The sequence below is a fragment of the Cebidichthys violaceus genome, unplaced genomic scaffold (assembly GCF_023349555.1).
Source record: "Cebidichthys violaceus isolate CVI_PGR_0920_01 unplaced genomic scaffold, fCebVio1.0.p SCAF_16, whole genome shotgun sequence".
Taxonomy (NCBI): domain Eukaryota; kingdom Metazoa; phylum Chordata; class Actinopteri; order Perciformes; family Stichaeidae; genus Cebidichthys; species Cebidichthys violaceus.
This window is the reverse complement of record NW_027176329.1, coordinates 13,577,541-13,589,999: the sequence shown is the minus strand read 5'-3', so window position 1 is coordinate 13,589,999 and position 12,459 is coordinate 13,577,541. Positions and strand designations below refer to the sequence as shown.

The 12,459-nt window shown below is 43.3% G+C and overlaps 1 protein-coding gene across 2 annotated transcripts in view; it reads right to left on the bottom strand.

Moving 5' to 3' along the window:
• atp9b (ATPase phospholipid transporting 9B) overlaps positions 1–12,459 on the bottom strand; it is a 41,913-nt gene that overhangs the window by 19,697 nt on the left and 9,757 nt on the right. For both annotated transcript variants that reach the window (XM_068711400.1, XM_068711399.1), the window contains exons 7-12: positions 12,188–12,239; positions 9,685–9,779; positions 7,442–7,522; positions 5,642–5,717; positions 3,290–3,366; positions 223–383 (exon numbers count right to left, since the gene is read on the bottom strand). In XM_068711400.1, coding sequence (XP_068567501.1) covers positions 223–383; positions 3,290–3,366; positions 5,642–5,717; positions 7,442–7,522; positions 9,685–9,779; positions 12,188–12,239 — 542 coding nt within the window. The remainder of the gene's footprint in view (positions 1–222; positions 384–3,289; positions 3,367–5,641; positions 5,718–7,441; positions 7,523–9,684; positions 9,780–12,187; positions 12,240–12,459) is intronic.

Below are 12,459 nucleotides of genomic sequence, written 5' to 3'. Positions count from 1 at the left end.
CTGGTATGTTTGAAAAAAAGAAAGAAAAAGAAACAGATGGGGAGCTATGGTTTCAAAACAAGGGTAGAATATTTTCTACTTTATTGCATTTTTTTTTTTTCATTTTGAGACCAAATGTTCTGCCTGAAAAAAAAAAAAAATCACTGTACAGCCATATTTATTTGGTTGTGTTCCCAAAAATAACAAACAATCTTCAAAGAATGAAGAGAATCTCTAAAGTACCTGATGGGGATGATGTAAGAGAAGAGCACGACGAATCGAAAGAGGTTGCGGAACCAAGGACCCACAAACCCCTGCACTGCTACCATGACAACAGACAGGACCACCTGGGCCAGGAACAGGGCCTTGGTGAGGCGGTTCAGCTCCAGGTCCAGTAAGCCAACCTGTGGGTACAAGAGGTCAGAGGTCAAAACAGCAGACATTACATCACCCCCCCCCCCCCCCCCCCCCCCCACACACACACACACTAATTTCCTCCAAGCAGGTTAGCATATAATTCATTATTAAGACAATTGTGTGTGAATTAGCTTTGGTCCATTCTAGCCGATTTTTTCCTTCAGCTGGAATCAAATAATTTGACTGGATATTTAGAGTAAAAATCTTTTTCCTTTTCTGACAGCTTACGCTAGAGAAGACTCTTTGTAACGTTCCCATGTGCTCCCAAAGCCTTACAATATGCTACACAGAAAGCCAGTGAAAGACATTCTTAGCTGCAGGCTTTTATCATGCAAACCATGTGTACGACATAAATAAGTTTATTGGTGGCACTGTTTTGTGGTAAACCACAAGCTGCATTATTGTCATGCTGAAGTATTGTCCTTGGAGGGTCAAAGGGTCTCAGATAAATAGATAAAGTTCTCATATTGAGATGGCTTTCTGGAGAGAGAGAGAGAGAGAGAGAGAGAGAGAGAGAGAGAGAGAGAGAGAGAGAGAGAGAGAGAGAGAGAGAGAGACAGAGAGACAGAGAGACAGAGAGAGAGACAGAGAGAAAAAAAGGGGGTCAGAGTTGTCCTTTATTTTTTGAGTGTATCTCCCAGCCAATGGAGCATGTGGGAAAAAGATGTCAAATAAAGAAGTGCCCTTCCCCTTTTCTGGCAGCGCTCACAGCGAAGCCCTGTACACAGAGGGCTTTCTTCTGACGCACCACGCTTACAAAAACAGCAGAACATAACATCTCTCCTCCCTCAAATAAAAGGAACTGGCTCTGAAAAGGAGGGGAGGTGAAGGGGGGGGGCAAGCGCGTATAAAAAGCAGCGGAATTCCTCCACCGCCCCAAACCCCCACCAGGCCCATTCCCCTGAGGACTGGGAGAGCTGGGAGACCAGTGTGACTGATTTATCAGTTGCTGTTAAAGTCCCAGTAGCAGGGTGCGCAGAGGAGAAGGGTGTCTCCCCACCCCACCACCTCGCTACACGGTTCATGGTTGAGCTATTGAGAAAAATAGGGGGTTTGGGTGGATTAAAATTAGTAAAAATTAAGACGGAGAGCACAGTGCGTGCCTGAAAAGCAAAGGATCCCCTTCTGCTTGAACAATGGCTAGTCGAAATTTTCCAAGCCTTGCCGGGGATCAGATGAAGTCATTATTCATTCAGTCAAGGGGAGGGGGAGAAGGACTCAATTACCTCAACCTAAAGATGCTATCAATGAATTAAAAAAAAAGAAAAAAAAAAAGAAGAAAAGTGCATTTTTTTACTCCATTCATCTCTAAGCCATTAAAAGGGAAGGGATGAGTGTGGCTTGTATATCTGATGAAGAACTGTTGCCACGTGAATATTCATCGAGTTACAACAGAAGAATATCGAGACTTCAGTAAGTAGTGTGTTGTTGAGTTCCTCGGCAAATCAAGAAAGTCAAGAAAATAAACAGAAATTGACTTTTTTTTTTTTTTTAACAGTTTGAGAGACGTGTGGAGAGAGCCGAGTATTGGGTACTTGGATATGTACTTCAAACAAACACTGCTTATTGACGAGCAGCCTCTCGTCAAATGACATTGTTCTGCCTCTTTACTCGGATGGAGGTCCGTCTCACAATGCCGAGACAAAGAGCGAATCCATGCCTGACTGTTCTGTCAGATTGATCAAGTGCAGGCATTGTCCTGGCCGGTGTCACAACAGATTATATGAGGCCAAAACGTTCCTGCGACTTTCGCCACACTGTATCGACTTTCCATCCCCAATCCCCAGTCTCCATATTGGCACTTCTGACATCATCTCCTTGAAATATTGAATTCCTCTCAGCTGTCGGGCTTACACAAAACAGTGGCCTCCCCCCCCCCCCCCCCACACACACCGCCCGCCCACCGCTGTTCGACCGGCCACATCAGCGTTCTTAATAAAAGACAACGGTGTCAAAACTGTGCTGCAGCAGAGGAAGGCGTGTTGTGCCACGGAGAGCTTTAGCGGTGCAGACTGCTGTGAGGTGAGAACTCTGTGTGTAAAAGTCAATGCACGGCAGATGCGCCGCGGTCGGGGCGCCGCCTCTGAGATCCCACCGATGCTCGCCTCCATCAGTCGACCCGCGTCTATCTAGCTCAACTATCTTCCAGGTAAAATCTTATATTTAGAATCAGATTTTCATTAATCTCCCCAATCGGGAGACAAAACACTCGATGGGGATTCCGCGGGATTAACTTTCTGCTGAAAATGTCATTTAAATCCTCGGTTAGTTAATTTCCCTTTTGGTTAATTAGCAGCCGGCGTTGACCTTTTGCATTGACAGGTCCAACTTTATCTAGAAAGTCAAGGTTACAAAACCACCTCGCCATAGTGATTGATTAGTGATTAGAGGCCGGAGGGGGGGCGCAATGGTGAGAGGGGAACTTGGAACAGATGTTACTTTGTGTGTGAGGTGTCTCACCCTTTGAAGCTTGTACAAAACATTTGGATTTATGTTGGGATCACCTGCCGAGCCTTTGGTTTGGGCAATGCATGAAAAATACAACAAATCTCAAATTGACCCCAAAATCAGTGCAAATCTGTCATTTTGAGCAGAAAGAAAATGTGCATTTTAGTGTGATTTACATCAGCTGTTGGAGAGGAGATTCATCAACATCAGCAATCAATTAATTTGCCCGTGTGAAAAAAAAGTATAAATACAAAATATGATGTGGTACCACCTTCTAAACTGTGAGGATTTGCTGCTTTTCTTTGTCTTATGTGAAAACAAGACATTTGAAGATGTCATCTTGAACATCATTTGTTATTTAAAATAAAAATAAAATGTGAGCAAAAAGTCTCAAACAAATCACAAACTTACAAAAAGAAAAAAAGAAAAATAATAAAGTATTCACCTTGTTCTTGGCATAGGACGTGTTCAGTACGCTTCTGGTCTCCTTGCCTGTGTAGATCACCACCCCTATCACCGTGCCTGCCAAGGAGAGAGACAAGGAAAGTAATGCTGCTCATTAACTGCACCCCACCCCCACCATCACACACACACACACACACACACACACACACACACACACACACACACACACACACACACACACACACACACACACACACACACACACACACACACACAAACATACGTGCACACACTCATCTTGGTCAAGCAAGATGAACTGCATGAGAGGAAACACAATAAGGCTGAGCTGAGGCCGTTTAGTCTCATTGCCACTCAAGCCAACAGACAGGAGTTTAATACGCTTAGAGTCTCGGGGCCTTCAGCCACCCTATGGAAGCTCATAAAACCTGATCAATACACTGCCATCTTTATTTGCCAATTCATTACGGTGGCCTTATTACAGAGGATTAATGAGTCATTAATATTAAATGAGCTTAATGGGAGAGCAGAGGCAATAATAACCCTGAAATCCCCAAACTATAAAAACAAAAAAAAAGGCAAGAAAGTTAAAAATGGGCAGAAAACAAAAACGAGGAAAGTGAAAAGCAACAGAGAGAGAGAAGAAGACGGAAAGAGACCAGTGGTGAGGAGAGAGGGGTGATGAATTGCTCTCGTCGACTTCTACATTCAGAAATATCGGGCCATGTGACAAATGGTTTGTAGCTCAGCATGCAGAGGGGCTTCAATTTGAATATGCGAACAACCAATTCTCTCGTCACAGCTGGACCGCGGCCTGTGAGAGAGGGAATATATGCGTGGCGATCCCGGGCCGGCTCAAGTGCCCAGAATGCCGGTGAAGAGTCTGTCAAGGAGAAGCTTGTGAGGAACAATGACATTCCCGAGCAGCGATGATGTAAGGGGTCTAAGTCAGGCGTTTTAGTGCGAGAGTGTGTGTGTGTGTGTGTGTGTGTGTGTGTGTGTGTGTGTGTGTGTGTGTGTGTGGGTGAGTGTGTGTGTTTGTTCTTCTGGTCAAGGTCAGGCCAGAGGGGAGAGCAACACCGCAAATCAATGGTGTGGCCGTCGCTGAGAGCGTCACAAACACTCTCAACTGACACCGGCGTTACTGTGGGGAATCGCCAAGTCGGAGCGAGGGAGGATTACCTCAACTCCGGGTATTCTTTGAACGAGCACATGGCAGCATCAAATCGAACGCCTTCAGGGTTTAGTGCTACGACTCTTTGTGACGAGAGGAATCACTTAAATCATAGAGCACAATGACGAGGAGGGACTGGAGTCGGTTTTGTTTCAGGGTTTCAAGCCATCAGCTACGTTTATGTGAATATAAATGTGTCTCCTGTGATCCACGTTTACCCTGCTGTGTGCCACTATGGGGGGGCGAAGGGGGGGCGAAACTCAACAAGGGCCCCTGTCTAGACTTGAACCAGGGTCGGTGAGGTTACATACGCTCCCAGCACCCCGACTCTTTTTACTAGCACTGTTTTTTGGTGGAGTGGTTGTCTGTGATGGTGAGTCCCAGAACGACATGAAGGCTCTGTGTACAACTGAAGAGGCAGGACAGGGTAGACTTTGAGGTTTTCACCCAAGTACATGGAATGTTCTTGTTATTATTTTTGAAAACATTCCTTTTGATGCAGAGATAAAGTATTTTAAGATAATTCAAGGTACTTTCAACTGGTTATGAATCAGAGATTATTTGTTTTTTCTATATACTTATTCTTAATGCCGGACATCGGGTTGAAACAGAAAAATGTATTTATAGCACGCGGGTTCACCAGAAACTCCTTCAGCTCAGACTCTAGCTGGGCCTCCAGCAGCGACCAGTCCGCCACGCACAGACCCAGATCCGGCTTTGCAGTCGCCCTCAACCTGCAGTGGGGCGGGAGGAGGGGAGCTCAGCGCTCTGCAGCAGCGTCTCCTCCTCCAGCCAGGAGCAGAGCTTCTCCTCTCTGCTCCGCTGGGAGCCAACGCTGCTGGAGACCCAGGCTGTAATGTTGGACCTGCTGACGGGAACAGAGGCACGGGAGAACCAGAACCAGAACAGCGCGTAGCCGACTGTCAAGGCTCTGGTGCTCGGAAACACTACCGCTTTCGTCCACAAGGAACGCCAAAATCAACACAAAATTGAAGTTCCTCGGAGCAGCTTTAATGTTTTCAAATGACTTTCTGACAAACAGGGCATGTTCGGAGATTCAACGGGCATCAGACCATAAATAAAACAGTACATGATCACAGTCAGCCCTCTACAGTGATATTGGGAACCAACACACTGTGGCTGCAAGGAATCATCTGGTAAAAATTTAATTTCAAGAAATAAAAGCCGTTATTCACTTACCGGATGCAACAACTGTGCTGGCCCAAAGCGTGTTCTCAATACTCAGACTCTCATTGACCTGTGGATCTGTGTCTTCCTACAGGGGAAATGAAAAAGAGAAGCTTGTGTGACTAAGGTAGGGCAGTATAGCGCAAAGTACAGCAAGCCATGTTGAATGAATTACACTTGTAAATTGGTTAATAGGTTCAATTAGAGTTTGAATTTGTCTTCAAAAGGTCCCTAATTGAAACACGTAGAAAAGAAACTCATAAAAACTACCGAGTGGCAGAGGAGGGACATCTGCTTGAAAGAAATACGTCAACGATGTGAATTTATTTCTGGCGTTAGCCAACTTCTAATTAGCGTTGTTCAGTGTGGGCCTGAAGCAAACAAACAAAACCACGACCATGGAGCCATCGATTTTGCTTTAAGACAGTGAAAGGCTATTGATGTGTATAAAAAATAAATGATCTTTCAAAAAGCTGAAACAGACTTCAACTTTCACTTTTTGACAAAATTTAATTCTGAAGGCTCTTACAATATTTTATTTAAGTATTATAAAAAGAGGATAGTAAAATGTTTCCAACCTAATATATTCAGCTGTGTATATACAGTAGTGGCTGGTCATGATAGTTTTTAAACCCATTTGAAAACCAAATAACCAAACAAAAGCAAATAAATTGAGTTTAAAGGATCTATTTTTGCCAATTGTATCCTCCGGTGTGTCAAGGCAAACCAATTTCTGCCTGAATTCTACCTTTCAGCTGTCTTGAGTTGAGGAACAGGAGCTCAGCTGAGAGCCCACACAGGCTCCTCGGTGCCATTAATTTTCACAAGCACCTGACACATTTGTGCAGACTGTAGCAATACAGTGGTCCCTTTATCAATACTTTCACTAGAACTGGCATGGCGATAGAGGCTCCTTTTAAAAAAACAGTATAGAGAGAACACGTAGATGAGATTTCAGTGATAAAAAAGCCCCTGGAGAGCCTCTTGTTTCAACCCCACCCCCTCTGTTTTACCCTTCTCTCTTAAATAAAGAAGAAAGCTGGAAATGGCTGGAGTCAGGAGTGCAGAGTCGAGGCTCCAGTTTCGGCTCAAATTGCCTGCCCGATATGATAATTATGATACCTAAGCAGCCACATCCTGTCAATCCACTCAGACGTGGGAAGAGGTGCATGAAAAATAAATGGCAGGTTGCAGATTGCTCGACCGCTCTGACATTGGCATCGCACTGCGGTGTTCATAACTGCAGAGGGGGTCTCGATATAGACCGCAGAAACAAAGCCACCATATCCGTCTCGAGGAAAAAAAAAGAAAAAGAAAAGAGAAACCCTCATAAATAGGTAAGTTCATTTGCTGCGGATCTGTGGGAACCCTTTTTTTTTTCTCCTCTCTCCCCCCATCCTGCTCGGACTAAAAGCACACGCTATGCAAAGGAAGGCCGCGGAGGATGAATGAGCGGAGGAAGTGCTCGCTCACTAAGCCTGGTGTGTGGCCAAGAGTGAAGACGGGCCACAAAGCCTCCCTTTGTACTGGAGCTCTCCTCTCTGTGGGGGCTGCGCTAATCTGCTATTAATAAAAAAAAATTCACCGAGCAACAAGCAGGACGGGATGGATGGAGCTACGACAGAACCTGCCTGTGATGTAAGATGTATGGCTGCCTGAGATAACAACAGGCCCGGATGGACACACAGGCTCTCATTGTCGACCGCTTGTCAACACACGGCGGTGATACACGTCTTCTATGTCAATCCGGTCTCTATAGAAATACTCTGCGTGTGTTTAACAGGTCGTAAAAACGTCAGCGAGCTACTGTACCCGCGTGAAGTTCCCCTCAAAGCTGTGGATGTCCAGCTGAGGCCTCTGGGCGTAGACGTAGGAGCTGATGGAGAAGAGGTCCTGAGACAAGGAGGCATGAAGAAGCAGCATTAATACATCCATATAAAACTCTTATCTAATCAATTACCACAGTTAGTGATTCTTTTACATACAGATTCTCTTTTTTTTTGTAGTGACAAACATTGTTACTTGGTGATGTGTAGAGCTGACAATAATGAATATTTTGATTGTCGATGAATGTGAAAATATTTTCTCTGTTAGTCGATTAGTTGGTCAAATGTCAGAAAAAGGAAAAGTGTCTCTCAGTGTTTCCCAAAGACAAAGATGGCGTTCATCAAATGTCTTGTTTCGATACTCAGTTTACTGTAACAGAGTAAAGAAACCAAAAAATATTAATATTTAAGAAGCTGGAACTCAAATTGATTAATCAAATATTAATATAGTTGCAGATTTGTTTAATAGTTGACAACTAAATGATTAATCGAAGCAGCTGTAATGCACCTGTATGATTTTTGGAACTTTTCGTATACTTTACATTCATGGTGCAATCCTTAAAAACTCACTTTGGTTGAGTGTCAACTAAACTCCTACAAAGACATAATTGTACTCGAGCATGAAAATTCATTCCCAACCTTGGAAATGATGGTTTCCCAAAATAATCTCAACTCATGGTCCACATGAACATTTCATGGTCTTCAAGTTGTCGTGGAGACAACAAAAAGATATAAATATTAAGCATTTTCTCTGGAGCAAAATGCACCTGCACTCTCTGATTTTAAAATACATATTGGATATTTATTATTGGATGCAGCAGAACAGAAATGAAATACGTGGAAGCAGTTTAAATATTAATTAAAAAAAAAAAAACAGAAGCTGAAAAGAAGACGTAATAATAAAGCCTGAACCATAAGTCTTCAATCATCTGCAGCATGTAGAAGTGCAGCCTTTGGCCTGTCAAGCACTTAACACCTTTTTTTTTTTTTTTTTTTTCTGCACCGAGTGGAACTAAATTGAGTGTAAATATTAAATTATTCAGGTAAGCAGGCTCTGCAGCAGCCAGGCAGCCCTCAGTCATGCTCAGATAGTGTTCTCCTGGTGAGAACATGGGGCAGAGCGGTTCAGAGAGAACCAGGGAGGATTATTTTACTGAACCCCCAACGGAGAGTAGTGTTGCTCCAGCGTTTCACAGAGCAACGCTCAGAGACTCAGAAAGATCAGAGCGGCTGCACAGCACATTGGAATTATTGAGTGATTTAGAGCAGACGAGTCTGAATGTAGTCGGTACTCTCAAGTTGTTGGTGGTTTTGAAACTTAAAGAGTACGTTTGGTATTTTTAAAGTGACTAATGGGGACGACCTGTTTTTAATTTTATGGTCCAGTATTGGCTGAAATGCTGCGGACAGCTCTTGCTTGATCCGGCCTGTTTGTTTACGTGTCCAACCAAGTCTCACTGAAGGAGAAGTCTCATTTTGAAATATCGCGAGACGCGATTTGTTGCTGGAAGGCAACGGTGAAAACGTGAGTGAGAGTTGGAGAGAGTTGGAGAGTTTGCTGTGTTGGCGTACAGAAAGCAGAGCTCAGTATTATCTAAAAGACTTTCAAGGTTCGTGGTTGACTATTTTGATGATTTCGACAAAGTGGATGAGATTACTCAGAGGGACACTTGTCCTTCAGCGAGACTTGGTTAGACACTAAATAACAAACAGACCAGATCAAGCGAAAGGTTTATTTATCTGTAGGGGCTTTTCCATAATGTTGTCAGGGAGTTACAATAAAAATCTGAGCCCGTCAGTGGCAGAAACAAGAACTTTTAGTTGACGAACATTAGAGTGACCTTCTACATACAGCATGACCTGATCCTTTAGTATTCAGGGTAAGAAGACTAGAGAATACTCTTGCCATCTTCACATCTCTTGAAACTCTACACGGATGCCACGGCTCATTCAACGACTTGCTGAAACTTTAATTCTCTGATCACACTAAGTGGCAAAAACCCCAACAAACAATCGACTCAACTTAAATGTGAAGTATTGAGTATCGCCTCCAGTTAGAGGGAAGGTCCAGACTGTTGCTGCTGTCTGTCATCGGTGATTAGGTTTCCATCACGGTTAGGCAACTTCATTTGATGAGCAATGCTTTTAGTGATAACGGAACACTCGTCCACTCATTCACGACCGGTTTGTCTGTTACCAGAGGTCCACTAAGTCGTAATGTATCCGTACCCCCACTGCAGGAAGCCACTGCGTGCAGCCGACAGCAACCTTCAGCTTCCAGTCCGTTTCTCCGTCCAGCTGGTCTGTTCTGATGAAACATGAACCTGAAAGAAACAAAAAAAAAGAGGACAGAAATGCTGTCAAGACTGATGTGTTGGGTCTGTTGGCCACAAGCTGCAATTACAGGACACCAAAGCTCCAGTTCTCCCATTCATTTAAATGTGGGTTAGTGCGTTCAGGCTGCGGCGGCGTTGCGGAGACCAATCGCGTAACCTGTGATCAACGGGCCATTCAAATCAAAAGGGTCAATCCACTGGGCCCTTTATGTGACACATCGCCACACGCCGCACAGCGCCGCAACGCCTGATGTGGTGTGAATGCAGCCTAGGGTTAAATGCTAAACACACCTAATATAAGCACAAGAGGAAGAAAAGTGAGTGAATTGACTCAGTAGTGTTAGTTACACAGTAATATCTAGCTAACGATCGCTAACATTAGCCACAATAAGACACTGGTCACACCAGACCAACCCTAAACGCAATGAATTGATGAAGAGTGCAGTTTGTAGCTTAAGAATTCCACTTTTCATTTGTTAGAGGAACACAATGTTTTCATCTTTTATAATTTCTCAATTGTCTCACTTTAAATCAAAGACAAAGGTTTTTATGGGTGTATCACAACTCCACAAAGAAAATCAATGATTTCGTACGATTTCATATATATTGTCATAAAATTCAGTTAAATATTTAATTTCTTTTGGGAACCTTGGAAGATTCTGAAGGTTTAATCAATGTTCAGCCAACAGACATTTGACCATTATGAGAAATTTCTTTGGAGTTTGTGTTAAATAGAGCCCTTAATGCTTAAATGGCACACATCTTAAAATATTAAAACACATTTAGCTTGTAAAAATGATGTTACTATAATAAACTAGCATGTCAAACGCCAACAGCACGGTGCATTAGAGCCGGTAGCACAGCGCAGGGCATCTGTGGCTGCTGTGGACACCGCAAGGTCCGATAAACATTGAGCAGTCGTGACCTGTATTGATCCGAGGTATTATTACATATGAAACTGATGGATGAGAGCAGCTATTTGACAGAGAGGGTAAAGGGCAGTGATAAACCATCCCCGGAGGGTTAACTATGATGGAAAACATTAACACGAGGAGGATGAATCATGCCTTCCTTCTCCTGCAATGGCGCTCACATTGCATCCCTGAGATGTGTGTGTGTGTGTGTGTGTGTGTGTGTGTGTGTATGTGTGTGTGTGTGTGTGTGTGTGTGTATGTGTGTGTGTGTGTGCGCGCGAGTATTTGAAAGACAAAGTCCATGAGACCATATGTGTGAAAGATAAAGGTAGGTGTGGGTCTGTGTGTGTGTGTGTGTGTGTGTGTGTGTGTGTGTGTGTGTTAGAGGCATTAAGACATCAACAACTCCCTGCCAACCATATTGACACATCAAAGATTGATGGAAATGATGTCCTCAGAACATTTCCTCCCGATGCCCCTTAGAAGTGAGCCGGGACGCAGCTCATTGATTAATTGGAATTTGCATCATCAGTCACTAAAGAATGGGACATAAATCATATGAATCACAGGTCACCGTGGAGATGATGTCAAAAGACTGAAAGTGTGAAAAAAAGAAAAAAAAAAGAAGAAAAAAAAAAGAGTCCCATTTCTCATCCGAATGATCTTGACAGCATTGGTTAAAGTGCCAAAACAAGTTCCACTGTAAGGCATTCTGTCTGTTCAATGTATTTTATTTCTGGATTATTATTTATTACAATGGTTTATCAATGTTTCTACAATTTAAAAAGGGGTAGTTTTGATTTATTTTTTTTTTAAACTGTAGTAGTTTGTATGAGAAACTTTTTCATAGTCGATGGAGTGTAATGGATGGCGATCGACACGCCTCCAGTATAAATTCAGAGTATTGTCACCGCTTTGACTTGCCGACAGACGGCCTTTTTCGACAGGGAACTGAAGCAGATCTCTACGCTCTCTTTAAAGCCACAAGACTCTATTGATAAAAACATTGTAAGTGACAGAACATGGAAATTGTTGGTGTACCGCTGCCTCGTTCGGTTAGTTTGTTCATGTTTTTGTGTGACTTTGGGCGTTTTAAATGCTTAGTTTGATTCACTAAAGTCATACAATAACACAAACTTCCTGACCGATTGGGGCAGCAGAAGACCAGCAACTTGGTGTTCTGTAAAGTAAAATTAAGTTGTTTTTCAATGGAGTCTGGTGGTTTTGAAGATGACATCGATAACAGCATGTCAGACTGCCTTGCTCCCGTGCTGGTACTCATTAACTCATGCTAACTGAGGCGTGCCGACTGTCATCTACTGTAGGTTATACACCGACTATGGAGAAACACCTCACACAACCAGATTTCAGAAAATCTCTTTAAGACATTTATTAATCCAGGAGGAGTTTTGCTGATCATGAATATGTCTTGTCAGCACTGTGCTGCATTGATAACGTTACACCATTAGTTTGCCTGCTCACCATTTTTCTCTGATGTTCTCAGGAATATCATGTCTGCTGGAATCCTTTGGTTCTACAAAAAGAAAGGAAAAAACAACAACAAGAGTGCATATGGCGCTGTGTTACTGAGCACTGTGACAGAAGCCAGAGGAATCTTCCTGAATAATTAAACAAGGTCAATACCTTGACCAGAGGGTGAAGGAGAAACCGTTTGTTAAAGTCTGTCTAACCCACAGTAATGGACATTTAGCAGCAGCTACATTTCATGTTGGCTGAGCTGAAACCAAAGAATC